Raw genomic sequence first — 22425 nt, forward strand, 5'->3', positions numbered from 1 at the left:
TTTTCACAGGTGGTCCACACAAATTCTTCAGGCAAGGTTAAAGGTTGTCACTTTGGTGGAAGAATGAATGAAATTTATAATGAAAGAAACAAAAGGAATCTTATTCATCACAAAGACAATTTTTTAAACATTCCCTCAAACATGAAAAGGATTACAGGGTAAGAGCAATACTTGTTGATATCATACTGTATATTTTGTAATGCTTCCCTAGACATATTTGTATATGATCCTACAATTAAAGCTACAGGGGTCTTCATCCACTTAATAAATTGTTAGATTCGATTTGAAAAATATTACATGCTATGGAAGCCCAGAGAAAATTACTCAGATGTCAGGGAGACTTTACTTAAGAAGTTACAGCAGAGTTAGATTTTGAAGGGGGAAAGTGGCATTGTACTGGACAGGGAAGAATATGAAGTCTGAGCAGAAGGGGCTTCACTTATATCAGGCTGTCCTTGAACCAAAAAGGGTAACCTTCCTTGGCTATTTCATCTCCACTGAGAGTCCTGACTTATTCCCTTTTCAAAGTCGTCTGCTTAATATGTGTAAGACCTTAGTCTGTTCTCTGTCAGCTTAGTACTTCTCACGGCACTTAATGCTGCAGCTTGCACATAGTAGATGCTCCTGAAGTGTTTGATGGATGAATAGATGAATCTAGTGCTTTGATTTGGCCAGCAAATCATAAAGCAATAAATAGTTCAGTTCAGTTCAGTCACTCAGTCGTATCCAACTCTTTGTGACCCCATGGACGGCAACACGCCAGGCCTCCCTGTCCATCACCAACTCCCGGAGTTTACCCAAACTCAAGTCCATTGAGTCGGTGATGCCATCCAACCATCTCATCCTCTGTTGTCTCCTTCTCCTCCTGCCCTCAACCTTTCCCAACATCAGGGTCTTTTCAAACGAGTCAGCTCTTCATATCAGGTGGCCAAAGTATTGGAGTTTCAGCTTCAGCATCAGTCCTTCCAATGAATATTCAGGACTGATTTCTTCTAGGATTGACTGTTTAGAACTCCTTGCAGTCCAAGGGACTCTCAAGAGTCTTCTCCAACACCACAGTTCAAAAGCATCAATTCTTCAGAGCTCAGCTTTCTTTATAGTCCAACTCTCACATCCATACATGACTACTGGAAAAACCATAGCTCTGAGATACTCTGCATTTATCTGCAGTATATACAGTTGTATATACAATTCTAAGCAGGATGTACATTATGGGACTCAGAGCTTCTTAAATGATGCCATTATGCCATCTATGCAGTATGTACTCATAAGAACAGTGCCTGGAACACAAATGAGATCGCAGCAAAAAGTCTAACAGATGTCTCTCTTATCAGAGGCTTAGAAACATCAGCAAAGAGAGCTTACCTGCCAGAGGCATTTAGGGGAAGACCACTGAATTTGTCATAACCTTGAGGACCATAATCCCAAAGAATTTTTTCAGCTGCTATGAAGTAGCGCCTCTGTTGACCCTTCATCTTGGGGTGAGAAATACCACTTTTGCAGTTACCAACATTGTATTGCCCCAGCATGCCAGCTATAAAACAGAGGAAAACCAAGAGCCAATGTATAAATACTCCAAAAGCAATCAGAGAGGAAGAATAGACTGATTTATTTGAATTCATGAACATTTAAAACTTTTGTACAGAAAGTAGGACCGTAAACAAAATTAAAAGTAAAAATAAACAGTGGGAAGAGGAGTGTTTTAACATATATGACAAAAGATTAATATGTAACTATCTTTGATAAATAAGAAAGAAAAAAGTAAATATTTCAATAGAAAATGAGCAAAACATTTATAGGTTATTCACAAAAGAAATACTATTGGCCCAAGAACAAACAAAAAAAAAGTTAAACCTAATAGTAATCAAGTGATACTGTTGTCAGTTATCAAATGGTAAAGTTTGGAAAGAATATACATTTGTATATGAAGGTCTAGAAAATAGGGAAGATATTCATTAAAATGTGACACCATTATCTCTAGAGGTGATTGCTAATTTTAAAATTGAATTATACATATCTTCCAATTTTAAACATTTTTTCCAAGACTATGGACAATTCAGTAAATGTATTTCGGTAATGTATTCCAACTTATGTCTACAACTACTGGCCAAATTTAAGAATCTAATTTCAAATGGCTGCTAATGCCTTGATTTTAAAACTAATTTCTTCTCAAATTTAAGGATCTTCTGTGGAGAACACTTACAATCTACCCTTTTAGGGAATTTCAAGTATACAACACAGTATTTTTGATAGTAGTCACCATTAGATCTCGAGGACCATTTGTCTTGCATAACTGAAACTTTGTATTCTTTGAGATCTCAAGTGTTCTCAACATCACCAGCTTCACAAAGTTTACCTATGTGAGGTAATTGATATATTAATTAGCTTGTGTGTAGTTTAAAAAGTTTATACCTTATATCAAAACATCAAGAAATTTATATACAATTCCTATTTGTCAATTATACCTCAATGAAGTCTGGAGTGGGGGTGGAGAATAGTAACTGTCATGTTCATCTTTGTCTTTTCAGGAGAGTGTCTGATACATATTAACTGAGCAACTCAATATTTGCTGAATTGAATTTACCTGGAATAACCCAGTGGACAAATGTGAGGTTTGCTTTAAGGTTGAGGGGAATAAAAAATGTGTTATGAAAGCAGCCCTGAAGTGCTGCACAGCTGTCCTTGTGGTGACTGTGTGTAGTTAGGATCCAAACTGAATCATACATTATTTACTCCATGTTTATCCAACTGATAACATTTTCTTTTTCTCTTCTTAGGCCAAACCTTTAATATATCATAACTTTAATGTTGCCAATGTTTCTTAACTGGCATCCAGTAGCCAGAATCTCTCCATTGAGTCTTCTCTGCATAAAGACATATTTAGCTCCCTAAATCTTCCTAAATCACTTGTGTCTAATGATCTAAAAGGGCTCACTATTACCTTCCAGGGGCTTCCCAGGTAGTGTTAATGGTCAAGAACCTGCCTGCCAATGCAGGAGAAGTAATATAGTGAGTTCAGTCCCTGGGTTGGGAAGATCCCCCTGGAGGAGGGCATGGCAACCCAGTCCAGTATTCTTGCCTGGAGAATCCCACAGACAGAGGAACGTGATGGACTGTAGTCCATAGCGTCGCCAAGAGTCGACACAACTGAAGGGACTCAGCATGTACGCACGCATCACCTTCCAGATGTTCCTTAGCCTTGCCATTCAAAACTGCTCCCCTGAGGCCCAAACTGCCTCTCTAAAACTTCTGCTTCATCACTCCTCTGACTTGAACCTGAGGCCAGCTAAGTAGACTTATTCCATGTGGTCCCAAGGAACCTGGACCGAATCATTCAACAGGTATTTAAGTCAACAAATGCTTATCTTTCACCTTTCAAAGGATTCTGCACCTGTCACTGGATTCTGTCTCAATATAAAGAACTCTCATGGAGCAGCCCAGAGATGAAACAGGCTGCTACAATTACTAGGCTGGGGTTATACACACCACTCTATATAAAATAGATCATCAACAAGGCCTACTGTACAGCACAGGTAACTATACTCAGTACTCTGTAATATGGGAAACTTACATGGGAAAAGAATCTGAAAAAGAATGGATATTTGAATACGTATAACTCATTTTTCTGTACACCTGAAACTAACACATCATACATAAATCAATTATACTCCAATATAAAATTTTTTAAAAAATTTTAAAGAGATGTCCAAAAGGGAATTCAAGAATTGGATAGGGAGGTGGCCCAGATTATCTAGAAATCCCTTTCTGGTTGGACCAGATTATCTGTAAATTCTAATTTCTGATTGTAAATTTTATTCTATTTATAATTGCCCATGTGTTTTTCCCAGTTTTTGTTGCTTCCCCTACTTGGAAAGCCTTTTTCTTCTTCCTCATCTATCAAATTCTTACCCATATTTCTAGGCTCAGATTAGGGACCCCCTCATTAGGTAGCCTTTCTGACTGTTCCAGTAAAGTGACAAAGCTCAAGAACATTTATCATTCTGCCTCAAATTTTATTCATTTTGTAAATGTATAACTATGTTTAACTACTAGATTCCAGGTTCCAGGAAGGTCTTATCAATTTTTTCAATCACCTCTTACCTGGTTCATAAGTAGGTAATTAATTAATAAATATCTGTCAATAAGATGCCAAATAGGCATTATACATTTTCCTATGTTTAATATTAATTGTAATAAATATAACACAGACAAAAATCCATCCAATAGCATGCACTGAATGAACACCGTTGACTGTGTGGTTTAATTGTGCCATTGTAACCATTTCCACACTGGCCTCATCCTTTTTACCTTGGAGGTGATCACTGACTTGGCAGGTTATCATCCACTTTCCAGGATTCTCAACTATCATTTCTATTGTCAGGAAGGTGGCTGGGAACAGGTTGACGACATCAGTCCGATGCCCTCTGCTGATGAAGGTGTTACCATAAAAATAGATGGAATGGATGTCTATCTCATTCCCCATCCCAAATAGGTGCCAGGACACTGATTCACCAACGCACATATCAGGTTCAGGGAAGTTTCCAAAGAGGTATCCATTGAGCGCTGAAAAACAGAAACACCGGTGAAAGACACTCGCCTGCAGAGCCCAGCAGAACCAGAAACAATGGTAATACATACTCTAGCACAGCTGAACAACTAGCACAGATCACTGGGTTGTAATATTTTTGTGCAGAAAAAAACATGGCTTCTTTGATAAAATGCAGTCCCCAAAGGAATGAAAAGCATTAGTCTTTTTAAGAGAAAAGCACTCAATAAAAGTGATCAGCAATAGGAACACAGCCTGAGCTGCTCTGTGAACACAATGAGATCAGGAGTAAACCAAAGTGCTGTTTATAATTCAGGACAGCTTGGCCACCTCCTACTTCCACCTCTATTTGCATATTTACCATCCCCACTGGATCTGTTCTGTGTAACTAGAAACCCTGTCTTACCTCACGTTGGGAAAGCTGACATATAGTAGCTATTTAAGTGACAAAAGCATTCAGCAAGAAGAAAAAGAAATGATTAGAAGGGAGGAATGAGGCAGTTCAGTTCAGTTCAGTCACTCAGTTGTGCCCAATTCTTTGCGAACCCATGGACTGCACCACGCCAGGCTTCCCTGTCCATCACCAACTACTGGAGCTTGCTCAAACTCATGTCCATCCAGTAGGTGATGCCATCAACCATCTCATCCTCTGTCATCCCCTTCTCCTCCTTCCCTCAATCTTTCCCAGCATCAGGGTCTTTTCAAATGAATCAGCTCTTCACATTAGGTGGCCAGAGTATTGGAGTTTCAGCTTCAGCATCAGTCCTTCCAACGAATATATTCAGGACTGGTCTCCTTTAGGATGGACTGGATCTCCTTGCAGTCCAGGGACTCTCAAGAGTCTTCTCCAACACCACAGTTCAAAAGCATCAATTCTTCAGTGGTCAGCTTTCTTTATGGTCTAACTCTCACATTCATACATGACTACTGGAAAAACCATAGCTTTGACTAGATGGACCTTTGTTGGCAAAGTAATGTCTCTTCTTTTTAATACGCTGTCTATGTTGGTCAAAACTTTTCTTCCAAGGAGCAAGCGTCTTTTAATTTCATGGCTACAGTCACCATCTGCAGTGATTTTGGAGCCCGAAAAAATAAAGTCTGACATTGTTTCCACTGTTTCCCCATCTATTTGCCCTGAAGTGATGGGACCAGATGCCTTGATCTTAGTTTTCTGAATGTTGAATTTTAAGCCAGGTTAAAGGAATGACGCACGTTACTTTTTTTTTGCCATTTCTCCCATCCCCATCCCCTGCCTGTTGTAACCACCAGTTTGATCTCTGAATCTATGAGCTTGGTTTTGAGGAGTTTGCTTGTTTGTTAGATTGCACATATAAAAAAGATAATACAGCATTTGCCTTCTGTGTCTGACTTATTTCACTTAGCATAATGCCCTAAAAGTCCATCATGCTGTTGCGAATGGAGAGATCATTCTTTTTTTATGGCTGAATATTCCACTTAATATTCCTTTATTATAGGCCACAATTTCTTTATCCATTCATCCATGAGTGGACACAGGCTGTTTCCGTATATTGGCCATTGTAAAAAAAAAAAAAAAATGCTGCAGTGAACATGGAGGGGAGTGTATGTCCTTTTGAATCAGTGTTTTCATTTTCTTCAGATAAATACCCATGAGTAGAACTGCTGGATCATATGTTAGGTTTTTATTTTTAGTCTTATCAGGCAACTCTATACTGATTTTCATAGTGGTTACACCAATTTACATTAGTTATTTCTTGATAATCGCCATTCTAACAGGTATGAGATGATATTTCATTGTGGTTTTGATTTGCATTTCCCTGATGAGTAATGATGTTGAGCATCTTTTCACGTACCTATTGGCCATCTGTATTTCTTATTTAGAAAAATATCTATTCAGATATTCTGTTCATTTTTTAAATAGGGTTGTATGGCTTTTTGCTACTGAATTGTATGAGTTCTTTATATATTTTGGATATTATTTCCTTATCAGATATATGATTTGCAAATATTTTCTCCCATTCAGTTGGTTGCTTTTCCTCAGTGATGGTTTCCTTTGCTGTGTAGAAGTTTTTAGTTTGAAATAGTTCTACTTGTTTATTTTTGGTTTTATTGCTTTTGCTTTGGTGTCAGATTCAAAAAAATCACTACCAAGACCTATGTCAAGCAGCTTACCACCTATGTTTTCTTATAGGAGTTCTATACTTTCAGATCTTACTTTCAAGTCTTTAATCCAACTTGAGTTAATTTTTGCATATATGTAAGATAGTGGTCCAGTTTCACTCTTTTGCCTGTGGCTGTTCAATTTTCCCAACACCATTTATTGAAGAGACTGTCCTTTTCCTCCTATATATACTTGCACAGGCTTATTTCATGGCTCTCTATTCTGTTCCGTTGATCTCTGTGTCTGTTTTTATGCCAATATCGAATTAGTATCAGTTTAGTTCGGTTCAGTCGCTCAGTCACATTCGACTCTTTGCAACCCCATGAACCGCAGCATGCCAGGCCTCCCTGTCCATCACTAACTCCCAGAGTCCACCCAAACCCATGTCCATCGAGTCGGTGATGCCATCCAACCATCTCATCCTCTGTCATCCCCTTCTCCTCCTGCCCTCAATCTTTCCCAACATCAGGGTCTTTTCAAATGAGTCAGCTCTTCGCATCAGCTCTTTCCATCAGCCCTTCGCATTCAGCTTCAGCATCAGTCCTTCCAATGAATATTCAGGACTGATTTCCTTTAGGATGGACTGGTTGGATCTCCTTGCAGTCTAAGGGACTCTCAAGAGTCTTCTCCAACACCACAGTTCAAAAGCATCAATTCTTCAGCCCTCAGCTTTCTTTATAGTCCAAATCTCACATCCATACATGACCACTGGAAAAACCATAGCCTTGACTGCTGCTGCTGCTGCTGCTGCTAAGTCGCTTCAGTCATGTCCGAGTCTATGCGACCCAGTGGACGGCAGCCCACCAGGCTCCCCCGTCCCTGGGATTCTCCAGGCAAGAACACTGGAGTGGGTTGCCATTTCCTTCTCCAATGCATGAAAGTGAAAAGTGAAAGTGAAGTCTCTCAGTCGTGTCCGACTCTTCAAGACCCCATGAACTGCAGCCTACCAGGCTCCTCCGTCCATGGGATTTTCCAGGCAAGAGTACTGGAGTGGGGTGCCATTGCCTTCTCCGATAGCCTTGACTAGATGGACCTTTTTTGACAAAGTAATGTCTCTGTTTTTAATATGCTGTGTCGGTTGGTCATAACTTTCCTTCCAAGGAGTAAGTGTCTTTTAATTTCATGGCTGCAATCACCATCTGCAGTGATTTGGGAGCCTAGAAAAATAAAGTCAACCACTGTTTCCAGTGTTTCCCCATCTATTTCCCATGAAGTGATGGGACCAGATGCCATGATCTTTGTTTTCCAAATGTTAAGTTTTAAGCCAACTTTTTCACTCTCCTCTTTCACTTTCATCAAGAGGCTCTTTAGTTCCTCTTCACTTTCTGCCATAAGGGTGGTGTCATCTGCATATCTGAGGTTATTGATATTTCTCCCAGTACTCTTGATTCCAGCTTGTGCTTCCTCCAGCCCATCGTTTCTCATGATGTACTCTGCATATAAGTTAAATAAGCAGGGTGACAATATACAGCCTTGACGTACTACTTTTCCTATTTGGAACCAGTCTGTTGTTCCATGTCCAGTTCTAAATGTTACTTCCTGACCTGCACACAGATTTCTCAAGAGGCAGGTCAGGTGGTCTGGTATTCCCATCTCTTTAAGAATTTTCCACAATTTATTGTGATCCACATAGTCAAAGGCTTTGGCATAGTCAATAGAGCAGAAATAGATGTTTGAATTAGTATAGTTTCGTAATAAAATCAAGGAGCATGATGCCTCTAGCTTTGTTCTTTTTCAAGATTGTTTTGGCTATTCAGGGTCTTTAGTGGTTCCATACAAATTTTAGATTGTTTTTTCTATTTTTGTAAAAATGATATACCATTGAGATTGAAATAGGGATTTCACTGTGTCTGTAGACTGCCTTGAATATTTTAACAATGAGTATTTTAACAATATTAATTCATCTAACCCATGGACACAAAATATCTTTCCATTTATTTGTGTCTTCTTAAATTTTTTTATTAATATCATAGTTTTCAATATATGGGGTTTTCACCTCTTTGGTTAAATTTATTCCTAGATATTTTATTCCTTTTGATGAAATTGTAAATGAGACTGCTTTCTTAACTTCTCTTTCAGATAATTCATTATTAATGTAAAGAAATGCAACAGATTTTTGTGTATTGATTTTATATCCCTCTAATTTACTGGAGTCTTTAGCTTTTCTATATGTAATGTGTCATCTGCAAATAGAAACAGTTACTTCTTTGTTTCAGATTTGGATGATTTTTATTTCTTTTCCTTGCCTAACTGCTCTGGCTAGGACTTCCAACACCATGTTGAATCAAAGTGGCAAGAGTGTGCATCCTTCCCTTGTTCCTGACCTTAGAGGATTAGCTTTCAGCTTTTGCCATTGAGTATAACCTTAGCTGTGTGCTTGTCATATATGGTCTTTATTATGTTAAGGTGTGTTCCATTTATACTCTGTTAAGGGTTTTTATCCTAAATAGGTGTTGAATTTTGTCAGATACTTTTTCTATGTCTATTGTGATAATCATATATTTATATGCTTAATTTTATTATTGTGGCATACAACTTTAATGGATTTGTGGAAGCTGAATTATCCTTTCATACTTGGAATAAATCTCACTTAATCATGGTTATGAAACTTTTAATGTATCGCTGAATCTGGCTTGCTGATATTTTGTCGAGAATTTTTACATCTATGTTCATCAGGAATATTAGCCTGTATTTTTTCTATTTTTGTGTGGCATCCTTGTTTGGTTTCGGTATCAACACAATGCTGGTTTCATAAAACATGTTTGGAAGAGTTTCTCCCTCTTCTGTTTTTTGGAAGATTCTGAGAAGAATTGGTATTAATTCTTCTTTGAATGCTTGATGGAATTAACTAAAGAAGCCATCTGTTCCTGGACTTTTGTTACTTGGAAGGTTTTTGATTACTGATTACTACTTTCTATTAATCAGTCTGTTAAGAGTCTATTCCATCATGATTCAGTCTTGGTGGGCTGTATGTTTCTAGGAACTTATGCATTTCTTATAGGTTATCCAACATGTTGGCATATATTTGTTCATGGTAATTTCTTATGATCCTTTGTGTTTCTCATCTTTCATTTCTGATTTTGTTTATTTGAGTTCTTTCTCTTTTTTCTTAGTGAGTCTAATTAAATATTTTCGTGTCTATTTCATTTTTGTTTTGCCCTTTCTGCTCTGCTGCTGCTGCTAAGTCACTTCAGTCGTGTCCGACTCTGTGCGACCCCATAGACGGCAGCCCACTAGGCTCTTCTGTCCCTGGGATTCTCCAGGCAAGAATACTGGAGTGGGTTGCCATTTCCTTCTCCAATGCATGAAAGTGAAAAGTGAAAGTGAAGTCACTCAGTCGTGCCCGACTCTTAGCGACCCCATGGACTGCAGCCTACCAGGCTCCTCCATCCATGGGATTTTCCAGGCAAGAGTACTGGAGTGGAGTGCCATTGCTTTCTGCTCTAATTTTCTTTATTTCCTTTCTTCTAGTAATTTTTGGCCCAATTTGTTCTTTTTCTAGTTTTTTAGGTGTAAAGTTAGCTTGCTTACTTGAAACTTTTCTTGTTTTCTGAGATAGGCATTTATTAATATGAACTTCCCCCTTAGAATTCTTTTTGCTGTATCCCATAAAATTTTATATATTACATTTCCATTTTCATTTGTTTCAAGCTTTTTAAAAATTTCTTTTTAGAGTTCTTATTCAACCTATTGACTGTTCAGTAACATGCTGTTTAATTCCACATGTTTGTAAATTTTCTAGTTTTATTCATATAATTAATTTCTAGCCCATTGTGGTCAGAAAAGATGCTTGATGTGATTTCAGTTCTCTTAAGTGTATTAAGACTTATCTGTGGCCTAACACGGATAAGGCAATGGCACCCCACTCCAGTACTCTTGCCTGGAAAATCCCAGGGACGGGGGAGCCTGGTGGGCTGCCATCTATGGTGTCACACAGAGTCAGACACGACTGAAGTGACTTAGCAGTAGCAGTGGCCTAACATATGATCTGTCTTAAAAAATGTTCCATGTGCTCTTGAGAACGATGAGTATCCTATTGGTTTTGGATGGAATGTTCTATAAATATCTGTTAAGTCCATCTGATCTAACATGTTGTTTAACACCAGTATTTCTTAATTGATTTTCTTTCTGGACACCTACATTGATATAAGTAGGGTATGAAAGTACTTTGCCATTATGTATTGCTGTCTGTTTTGCCCTTTATGCCTGTTAATATTTGCTTTATATATATATATAAGTTCTCCTATATTGGGTGCATGAATATTTTAAATGTTATCTATTCTTGTTGAATTTACCACTTTATAATTATGTACACCATTCTTGGTATCCTATTATAGCCTTTGTTTTAAAGTCAATTGAAAGTCTGATATAAGTGTAGCTACTCCACCTTTATTTTGGTTTCTATTTGCATGGGATAGTTTTTTCTATCCATTCAGTGTCCATCTATATGTGTCCTTAAAATTAAAGTGTGTCTCCTGTAGGTAATGTAATAGATAGGTCTTGGCTTGGTTGTTGTTGCTGTTTAATCTATTTAGTCCCTCTGTGTCTTTTGATTTGAGAATGTAGTCTATTTACATTTAATTGCTGATAAGTGTGGGCTTATTACCATTTTGTTCATTGCTCTCCGTTCTTTCGTCTCCTCTCTGTTCCTTTCTTCTTCTTTGCTCTCTTTCTTTGCTTTAGATTCTGACTGGTATTATGTTTCATCACTTTCTTATTATTCTCATCACTAAGTTATAAATCTTGGAAAGCTCGGTTTGCTATTTCTGTGTGTTTTGTATCCCTTGTAGTGCCAGATACACAAAAGACAGTTGGTATGTACTTGATAACATGGGAGACACTCACCATGCATTTTATTACTTCTCTGGAAAACAGCATCTTTTTTGTCAACTGAATCAGGATCAGTGCAGAATTGTCTGATATTTTCATCGAGGTACCAGCTTTGATTCTCATCCACAAGAGTAAACATTATAACAAACTCCCGGTCTACATCAGTCCTTGTTCCTGAATAGCTGTGCAGGATACCTATCAGGAACATTAAAGGAGTAGGAAAAGTTCAAAATGAACTAAACCAAGATGAGCTTTTCTTTCTGTCAATAGTATCGGATAAATGTGAAGATTTTTAAAGACCTATGTCTACAAGAGTAACCCACAACATAAAAGCAGTGAAGGGCTTTGATGGAAATGACAGAACCATGTAAAAGTCATGAAACAGAAATTCTCACAACCACAGACTTGGAAACCTGGCTATCCTTAAAAGATATACTTTATTGATAAAAATAGATATATTAAATCAGTTAATAGAGTACAAAGTAGCAAGGTGATTATGTGGGTGAAATAATAAAGCAAAGCATCCCTGGTTATTTGAGTACATTTTACACTTTCCTGTGTGTGGTGTCCGTGTGTAGTTTTTGCATATAGGTTTCAGAATGCGATGATGGTTTTAGGCAGAAGTCTGAGTTATTGTCCCTGCTATGGATCTTCTATGTTAGGAGAATTTCTTTACTCTTACAGAAAGTTAGGAAGAAGAGACACACTTTGTGTGATGCAAGGCGGGTGGGCAAGACAAGACCTGAAGACTATATTCACTTTTCAGCACACTTGGGAAGAGGTTTCTAGGCATCTTACCTTCTTTGCATACCAGCAGTGGGCCAATTAGCCCAGAACAGATGTCCTTAGGGGCATCAATATGTGAATGGTACACCCAAGTCAGGCAGTTTGCATCTGCTGGGGCAGGAGCATATTCTTCTCTCACTGGCCAGACGTAGGTATAGTTTTTGCCAGGAGGAACCATGTCATCATCCTTGTTCCTTCCAGATGTTCCATCTGGATACAGGGCTCCTTTCAAGAAAAATGAAACAGTTAAAACACAGAGATCGCACATTATAGTGGAAAGAGCTAGAGCTTTGAAATCAAACATGTATCAGCTAAAATTTATTTGCTACGGGATTTAAGACTTGTTACTTAAATTCTCACTGCCTTGTTTTTCTACCAATAAATCTGGAATCCACCCCACAGAGATGTAAGAACTATATGAGGCACTGTATATTGTGTCCTGCAGAGTCAGATACTTAGTAAATTTTTAAGTGAAGATTAAGAAAAGGTATGCAAGAATACACAGAAGAATTATACCAAAAAGATCTTAATGACTTAGATAACCACAATGGTGTGGTCACCTAGAGCCAGACATCTTGGTCTATGAAGTCAAGTGGGCCTCAGGAAACATTACTGCAAACGAAGCTAGTGGAGGTTATAGAATTCTAACTGAGCTATTTAAAATCCTAAAAGATGATGCTGTTAATTAAAGTGCTGCACTCAATACACCAGCAAATTTGAAAACTCAGCAATGGCTACAAGTCTGGAAAAGACTGGTTTTCATTCTAATCCCGAAGAAGAGCAATACCAAAGAATATTCACAGTAACAGACAATTGTGCTCATTTCACATGTTAGTAAGATTGTGCTCAAAATTCTTCAAGCTAGGCTTAAGCAGTATGTGAACTGAGAGCTTCTAGATGTACAAGCTGGGCTTAGAAAAGGCAGAAGAACCAGAGATCAAATTGCCAACATAAATTAAATCATAGAGAAAGCAAGGGAATTCCAGAAAAACATCTACTTCTGCTTCATTGACTACATGAAAGCCTTTGACTTGACTGTGGGGATCACAACAAACTGAAGAAAATTCTTAAAGAGATGCGAATATCAAATTTACCTGTCTCCTGAGAAACCTGTGTGTGGGCCAAGAAGCAACAGTTAGAACATTACACTGATCAATGGACTGATTCAAAATGGGGAAAGGAGTACATCAAGGCTGTATATTGTCACCTTGTGTATTTGTGCAGAGAATATCAAGTCAAAGGCTGGGCTGGATGAAGCACAAGCTGGAATCAAGATTGCCAGGAGAAATATCAACAGCCTCAGATATGCAGATGACACCACCCTAATGGCAGAAAGCAAAGAGGAACTAAAGAACCTCTAATGAAAGTGAAAGACAAAAGTAAAACACTTGGCTTAAAACTCAATTTTCAAAAAACTAACGTCATGGCATTTGTGCTCATCACTTTACGGCAAACAGATGGGGAAAAAATGGAAATAGTGGCAGATTTTCTTTTCTTGGGCTCCAAAATCACTGTAGACAGTGACTGTAGCCATGAAATTAAAAGACATCAGCTCCTTGGAAGGAAAGCTATGACAAACCTGGACAGCGTATTAAAAAGCAGAGTCATCATTTTTCCCACAAAGGTCCATCTAGTCAAAGCAATGTTTTTTTTCAGTCATTATGTACACAAGTGAGAGTTGGACGATAAAGAAGGCTGAGCATTGAGGAACTGATGCTTTCAAACTGTGGTGCTGGAGAAGATTCTTGAGAGTCCCTTGGACGGCAAAGAGATCAAACCAGTCCATTCTAATGGAAATCAACCCTGAATATTCACTGGAAGGACTGATGCTAAAGCTGAAGCTCCAATACTTTGTCCACCTGATGTGAAGAGCTGACTCATTGGAAAAGATCCTGATGCTGGGAAAGACTGAAGGCAAGAGGAGAAGGGGATGATGGAGAATGAGATGGTGGATGGCATGACCGACTCAATGGACATGAGTCTGAGCAAGATCCGGGAGATAGTGAAGAACAGGGAATACTGGCATGCTGCAGTTCATGGGGTCACGAGAGTCAGACACTACTTAGTGACTGAACAACAGCAACAACAACAGGTTAAATAGAAGCCAATTCCAGGCGTATTCAAGTCCTTAAGGTAAAAGGCAAAACTGTAAAGCTTTAAGAAGGTAAAATGGGAGAATATCTTCATGGTTTTAGAGTAGGAAGCTTTTTAAAATAATTATAAAATGTACTGATTGTTAAAGAAAGCACTGATAAATTTTAACCACAATTACACTTATGAGCTTTTGCACAATGAAGGAAACTTAAGCAAGGTGAAAAGACAGCCTTCAGAATGGGAGAAAATAATAGCAAATGAAGCAACGGACAAAGAATTAATCTCAAAAATATACAAGCAACACCTGCAGCTCAATTCCAGAAAAATAAATGACCCAATCAAAAAAATGGGCCAAAGAACTAAACAGACATTTCTCCAAAGAAGACATACAGATGGCTAACAAACACATGAAAAGATGCTCAACATCACTCATTATCAGAGAAATGCAAATCAAAACCACAATGAGGTACCATCTCATGCCGATCAGAATGGCTGCTATCCAAAAATCTATAAGCAATAAATGCTGGAAAGGGAGTGGAGAAAAGGGAATCCTCTTACACTGTTGGTGGGAATGCAAACTAGTACAGCCACTATGGAGAACAGTGTGGAGATTCCTTCAAAAACTGGAAATTGCTTGGGGCTGGTGCACTGGGATGACCTGGAAAGATGGTATGGGGAGGGAGGTTAAGGATGGGGAACACGTGTATGCCCATGGCAGATTCATGTTGATGTGTGGCAGAACCAATACAATATTGTAAAGTAATTAGCCTCCAATTAAAATAAATAAATTTAAATTAAAAAAAAAAAAAAAAAAACACTGGAAATAGAACTGCTGTATGACCTAGCAATCCCACTGCTGGGCATACACACCAAAGAAACCAGAATTGAAAGAGACACGTGTACCCCAACATTCATCACAGCACTGTTTACAATAGCCAGGACATGGACACAACCTAGATGTCCATCAGCAGACGAATGGATAAGAAAGCTGTGGTATATATACCCAGTGGAATATTACTCAGCTATTAAAAAGAATGCATTTAAGTCAGTTCTAATGAGGTGGATGAAACTGAAGCTTATTATACAAAGTGAAGTAAGTCAGAAAGAAAAACACCAATACAGTATATTAACGCGTATATATGGAATTTAGAAAGATGGTAATGATGACCCTATATTTGAGACAGCAAAAGAGACACAGATATAAAGAACAGACTTTTGGACTCTGTGGGAGAAGGTGAGGGTGGAATGATTTGAGAGAATAGCATTGAAACATGTATTCAATTATTTCAATTGAAATATGATTTCAATTATCATATGTGAAATAGATCACCAGTCCAAGTTTGATGCATGAAAGCAGGGCACTCAAAGCCAGTGCACTGGGACAACCCTGAGGGATGGGATGGGGAGGGAAGAGGGAGGGGGGTTCAGGATGGGAGACACATGTACACCCATGGCTGATTCATGTATCAGCCATGGCAAAAACCACTACAATATTGTAAAGTAATTAGCCTCCAATTATAATAAATAAATTAATTTTAAAAAGAAAACAAACAAAAAAGAAAGTTAAGAAGTTCTGTTCATTAAAAGATACCTTAAAAGAATGAAAAAGCAAGTCACATATTCACGACATACATAACTGATGAAAGGATTCATATTCAAAATAAAGTACTCCATCAACTAAGTGACAAAAAAACCAGAAAATCCCATAGGAAAATAGTAAAGGTATTGGTATGGGATCAGTATTTAGAAAAAAAAAAAAATACTTAATTTAATAAATTTCATTACAGGGAAACCCTAGATTACAATGACAATGATATAGCACTACGGACCTAACAAATAGGCAAAAATTTCTAAAGTTGGTAGTATTCAGTGTTGTTGGGAATGTACAGCAACTGGAATTTTCATACACTGCTGTTAAGAATATAATTGGTACAACCACTTTGGAAAACCAGAGTTATCTACTAAATTTGAACATAGGTATGTATATTTTCACTCTTAGATATGTTTCTTAGAGAAGCATATGCAACTGGAGCAGAAAGCATGTAAGAATGTTCACAGCAGTATTTCTCAGGAGTCAAAAAACAGCAGAGCTGTTTTACATTCTATCAAGAATGTAATAGAAAAGTAAACGATAGTATATTCATATACAGCTGGGTTCAGAAAACATTTCCTGTGAAGAGTCTGAGTATAAATACTTTAGGCTTTGCAGATTTCTGTCTCAAAATCTTAGTTTTTCCCCCAACTTCATATATATATAAAGCATTCTTAACTCATGGGCTATATAAAAACATGTCCCGTGGACCATAGGTTGCCAATCCCTGATGTAGAGGAAAACTGTGGGCGTGCATTCTAAATCACTTCAGTTCGACTCTTTGAGACCCTATGGACTGTAGCCCACCAGGCTCTCGTGTCCATGAAATTCTCCAGGCAAGAATACTGGAGTGCGTTGCCATGCCCTCCTCCCTGGATCTTCCCAACCAAGGGATTGAACCCGAGTCTCTAATGTCTCCTGCACTGGCAGGCAAGTTCTTTACCACTAGCGCCACGTGGGAAGCACAAGATGAAAATCACACAGCATCGAAAGTGGTCTACAGATGGGAATGACTATCCACTCCATTTCTTCCCTGGAGAATTCCATGGACAGAGGAGCTTGGTAGGCTACAACCAAAGGGTCGGACATGTCTGAGCAACTAACACACACACATAAATTTTGGAGCAGAAATCAGTGAAGGAGGAAATAGAAAACTGTAAAATAGATGAATCCAGAAGTTAGTTAGTTCCTTGAAAAAGATCAACAAAATTGAGAAAACTTTATATAGACTGCCAAGAAAGAGAGAGGGCCCCAGTTGCCAAAACCAGGAATGAAAAATGGGGTGTCATTTTAGAGACTTACAGAAATTAAAAAGACTATAAAGGGACTATTACAAATAATTTTATGCCAAAATATTAGACAACTTAGATAAAACTGAAAAATTTCTGGAGAGAAACAAATTACTAAAACTGACTTAAGAATAAATAAAGAATTGGAATAGACCTAATACACAAAGAAACTGTTTCACAATTAAGATTCTCCCCTCAAACAAAACCCAGGCTCAGATGGTTTCACTTATAAATTCTATGAAATACTGAGAAGAAATGATACCAGTCCATTACAGAATCTTTCAGGGAACAGAGAAAGGAATAGTTCCAAATTCACCCTGTGAAGCAAACAGTACCTTGACACCAAAACCAGATTAAAAATACCATAAGAAAGGAAAACTATAGACCAGTATTCCTCATAAGTGTACACCAAAAAAGTCTAACAAAATATTAGCAAACCCCAGCAACATAGAAAAAGAATTACATACCATGTCCAAATGGAATTTATCCTATGACTGCAAAGTTGGTTTAACATTCAAAAATAAACTAAGGTAATAAAATATGTTAATAAAATAAAGGACAAAAACTACACCCTCGTCTCAAAAGAGGCAGAAAACAAACAAAATCTAGTGCTTATCAAGTTAAAAACTTTTAACAGTCTAGGAGTAGATGGGAATTTCCTTAACCTGATAAAGTATATCTAAGAAAAATCCATGGCTAGCCTCTTGCTTAACGGGAGGGAGACAACATGCTTTCTTCCTAATGAGAACAAGGCAAGAATGTCTGCTCTCACCACTATTATTAAATATTGTCCTGAAGGTTCTAGCCAGTGCAATAAGGCAAAAGAAAAAATTAAAGGTTTACCAATTGGTAAGGAAGAAATAAAACTCTGTTTATTCATAGTGGCATGATTCAGTATTTAGAAAATTCCAAGGAACCCTTTAAGCATCTATTAAAAAACAAGTTTAACGAGATAATAGGATTCAAGATAAACATATAAAAACCAAGTGTATTTATTTACACTAGCAACAACCAAAAATGAAATTAAGAATACTATTCCATATATAATAGTATCAGAAAGAATAAAATACTAATTCTGAATAAATTGAGCAAAAGAATGCAAATCTTGTGCGCTAAAATCTAAGACATTGTTTAGAGACATTTATGATCTAAATTTTATGCTCAGATTGGAAGAGTCAATATTTCCCAGATGGTAATTCATCTTTCAATGCAGACAACAGTTTTTCCCCAACTGATCAATAGACTCAATGCAACCCTCATCAAAATCAATTAACTTTTTTGGTAAAAATTAACAAGCTGATCTGATATTTATTGATATGAAAATGCAAAGAACCTAGAAAAGCTTAAAAGTCTTTTTTTAAAAAGCAAGGTTGGAGATCTTATACTTACCAATTTCAAAACTTACTATAAATTTATAGTAAGCAAAATAACACAGCATTGGTGAAAGGATAAGCAGATAGAATCAGTAGAATGGTATTGAGAACCTTGAAATAAACCTTTATAGTTATAGTCATTGATTTTCTACTATAGCCTATGATTCATTTATCTTTTTCCCAATACCTAGAGTCAGTCTCTGATATCTGGTGGGCACCCAGTGGAAGGTCCATGAAGGTAAAGAATTTTTTGTGCTCACTTTCAACTATTCAGAACTAACCAGATCAGTGACCAGGAGCTTTGCTGCACTTCAGGCGGAGGAAAATGGCCAAGAACAAAGGGGGCTCCGCATCTCGTGTCCTTCATCAGTGGTGCCTGCTCTGGCTACTTAGACAGACCTGGTCGTGGCAACTGCCAAGCCAGTCTGGCTGCCTTAGGACATTCACCACAATCCAGAAGCTTCCCTTTATGATAAAGTGAACTGCATCCAAGGTAAGGTTACTGTTCCCGGCATATTCCTCAGAGTCAGGGTGTAGCACGTTTAGTACCATTTAACCCGTTCCATCTGATCACGAGCAAGAATGCAGTGAGGGATGAGAAAAATACTTCTGAAGATTGAGAAATGGTTCCCATTTCAAAAGTCAAAGAGTGCCCTTATACTTTTTTTTAACCTTAGGGAGAACTCAGGGAATTGCACTATTGAAACTCTTGAAGTGCAAACAAGAAGACAGGTCAGCTTCAGAAAGGAAGCACCACAGACAGTAGCTTTAAGCAGGGAAGTTGAGGCCCACGAGCACTGTGACACTCTCTCCACAGCCGAGGCTGTTACTGGACAGGACATGGGAACCCATCACGCATGCTGGTCTTTATCCAGTGTGAGACCCAGTCATGACTGATTGACAAGGAAGGTTAGTGTGCCTCGGAGCTGTGCTGGAGCACGTGCCAAGGGACCTCAGCACCTACCCCTGTAGCAACATAGAGGAAGAAAGGAGGGAGGGAGGAAATAAGGGAAAGAAAAAGGAAGAAGAGGAAAAAGGTAGGGACAGAGGCAGGTGGGGTGAGGAGGAGGCAGGGAGAAGTTAAAAGAACACATGTTACCACTGTGCTTTTAGAATCCTGCTCACCATAGCTGACAATTGCCTTACTTAGGAAGGAGAGACAAGACACCTATAATATGATTGATATTTACCTTCTGAGTCCTTGTTGTAGAAAACGCCATGTGGATGCAAGGAGTAAGGGCGGGACGCAAAGTTCTTTAAATGGATGACAATCACATCACCCACTTCAGCCTTCAAGATGGGACCCAAGAATCCAAGCCAGGGAGGCTTGGGGATCTCCTTGGAATAGGTCTCATCTGTGTAGTGTCTGTAAACAGCCTTTTTGTAAAGACTTCCTATTCTGTTGGGCCCTCTTTCCAGATATAAGGTTGCAAGCCTGAAAGTAAGAAGGAAAATATTTTACAATTAAAGCTAAAAGAGAAATCCTAATAGCTTACCTTAATAGTTCATCAAGTGCTTACAAGTATGATTTCTCATTTGGTGTTCACCATAGCACTTCAGCCTCTGTAGAGTTGGTAAGATTATCCTCAATTTATTAGAGAGGAAATGGAGGCCAAGAGTTAAGTGACAAGCTGAAAGGCACAAATAGTATTCACAACCAAACTAAAACAGAACCAAGATATTTGCTGTCCATTTGCCCCTTTTCATTCAATACAATCCCATTCACTTTTTCATTTAACACTATGCTAAAGCTGAAACTCCAGTACTTTGGCCACCTCATGCGAAGAGTTGACTCATTGGAAAAGACTGATGCTGGGAGGGATTGGGGACAAGAGGAGAAGGGGACGACAGAGGATGAGATGGCTGGATGGCATCACTGACTCGATGGACGTGAGTCTGAGTGAACTCCGGGAGTTGGTGTTGGACAGGGAGGCCTGGCGTGCTGCGATTCATGGGATCTCAAAGAGTCGGACACAACTGAGCGACTGATCTGATCTGATCTGATGCACTTACTGCATTCTAAGTAAGAGTTTATGATCCAATATTGAAAAAATTAAGTAACTGCACAGAGAAATTTATGATTAAGTGCCAACTGACTGGTTGATGCAATGGATATAGGCTCCATTTTTCTAGGGATATATTTATTCACAGAAGGAAAAGATTGCTGTGGATCAAAGAGGTCAGAAACACCTCATGAAAAATGCAGAGATTAAGGAGAAGTAAGATTGGGTAAAAAAATGGAAAACTTGAAGATACTAAGCAGGGGTGGAGCTTGAGCAACAAGGAGGAAGAAGTATGGGTGATCTGGGGGAGAGTGGTTTATAAGCTGGGGCTCAGGGGTGAATCGGAGAAGGCGATGGCACCCCACTCCAGCACTCTTGCCTGGAAAATCCCATGGACAGAGGAGCCTGGCAGGCTGTAGTCCATGGGGTCGAGAAGAGTCGGACATGACTGAGAGACTTCACTTTCACTTTTCACTTTCATGCATTGGAGAAGGAAATGACAACCCACTCCAGTGTTCTTGCCTGGAGAATCCCAGGGATGGGGGAGCCTGGTGGGCTGCCGTCTATGGGGTCGCACAGACTCGGACACGACTGAAGCAACTTAGCAGCAGCAGCAGTAGGGGTGGATGGTGAGGAGTGAGCAGTATGGCTGCATGAAAAATCTGGGGAAAGACTGGTAATGAACTTTATCATATGGTTATCATAGGTTGAAGAATTTAGAATTTATCCTGGAAGCTCTGAAGACTCACTGAGGTTTCTCATAAAATGGGTGACATGATAATCAGTATTTAAGGATGGTGCAATAAGTATTATTGCAGTGGTGTGTAAGTTTTAAAGGAGTCAGGCAAAGAGAATACCAAAGATGGGGGGCAGGGAGGCTGTTTGGAGACCAGGAGGGTGTGGTGCAACAGAAAAGAGATGGATGTGAAAAAAATAAGATTCTAGGACGTGAAGTGTCCAGATACCCTCCTGGAACCCCAGAGTAAAAGGGAGACTCAGTCCCAGAGTCTGAGAGCCTGAGACAATAGCAGTGCTAATGACACTACTTTGGAGGTGGCCATACCATCTTCTCCTGGGGGTGGAACCCCCTTCCTCACTCTCAATCTATGTGCTTAGTGTGGGACTCCAATCCCAGAAGTACTAGCTTCTGCTTGAACAAAACTCCTGGGTACAGCCATCCCAGTGTAGCTGTGTCTAATCAGGTGATGAGAGGCAAGTCCCACTGTCACACACACTCCTGCCTGTGTGCATGCATTCCCTCTCAGTCACTCAACAGACTGTGAGTATCTCAAGCCCTGTACTCGAGAAAAAGGGCAAAGACTTGAAGGAGCTCTCATTCTAGAAGGAAGAGTTATTGAAAGCAAGCAGGACCTTGTGGGGCCTTCCCAGTGACAGATCCCTGGTGTCCCCTGCCTCTTGTTTGTAGAAAAGTTTTAGTCTCCTAGGTATTCCCCAAGATCCAAAGAGCAAGTTTAACCAGAGAAGTGAGAAAATGCAGAAACAAAGACAAGACAAAATAATAGTTTAGCTGAAAAACAAAGTCAAAGGCCTTTAGTTCCTCCTCAAGAGCTACAGACAATATTCTGCATCATAACCTTGAGTTGTTTTGCAGATACTAAATCCTGCACCAAGAGGAAAAAGTTAACTACGTGCTGACCACCAGCATGTCAACCCCAGATGAGTAGGAAACAGGTTGATGGTGTTGACTCCCAAACACCACCATCACCTCACCACCAGTCAGTCAGAAGGATCACATGAACTGATCACATACCC

At 38.9% G+C, this 22425-nt stretch overlaps 1 protein-coding gene across 1 annotated transcript in view; it reads right to left on the reverse strand.

The window, feature by feature from the left end:
- Positions 1–22425, reverse strand: part of HEPHL1 (hephaestin like 1) — a 91038-nt gene that overhangs the window by 45537 nt on the left and 23076 nt on the right. The window contains exons 2-6 of the mRNA XM_019955391.2: positions 19840–20084; positions 12315–12527; positions 11532–11711; positions 4309–4563; positions 1366–1534 (exon numbers count right to left, since the gene is read on the reverse strand). Of these exons, the coding sequence (XP_019810950.2) occupies positions 1366–1534; positions 4309–4563; positions 11532–11711; positions 12315–12527; positions 19840–20084 (1062 nt within the window). The remainder of the gene's footprint in view (positions 1–1365; positions 1535–4308; positions 4564–11531; positions 11712–12314; positions 12528–19839; positions 20085–22425) is intronic.

Source organism: Bos indicus, chromosome 29 (assembly GCF_029378745.1).
Source record: "Bos indicus isolate NIAB-ARS_2022 breed Sahiwal x Tharparkar chromosome 29, NIAB-ARS_B.indTharparkar_mat_pri_1.0, whole genome shotgun sequence".
In the NCBI taxonomy this organism is placed as follows: Eukaryota; Metazoa; Chordata; class Mammalia; order Artiodactyla; family Bovidae; genus Bos; species Bos indicus.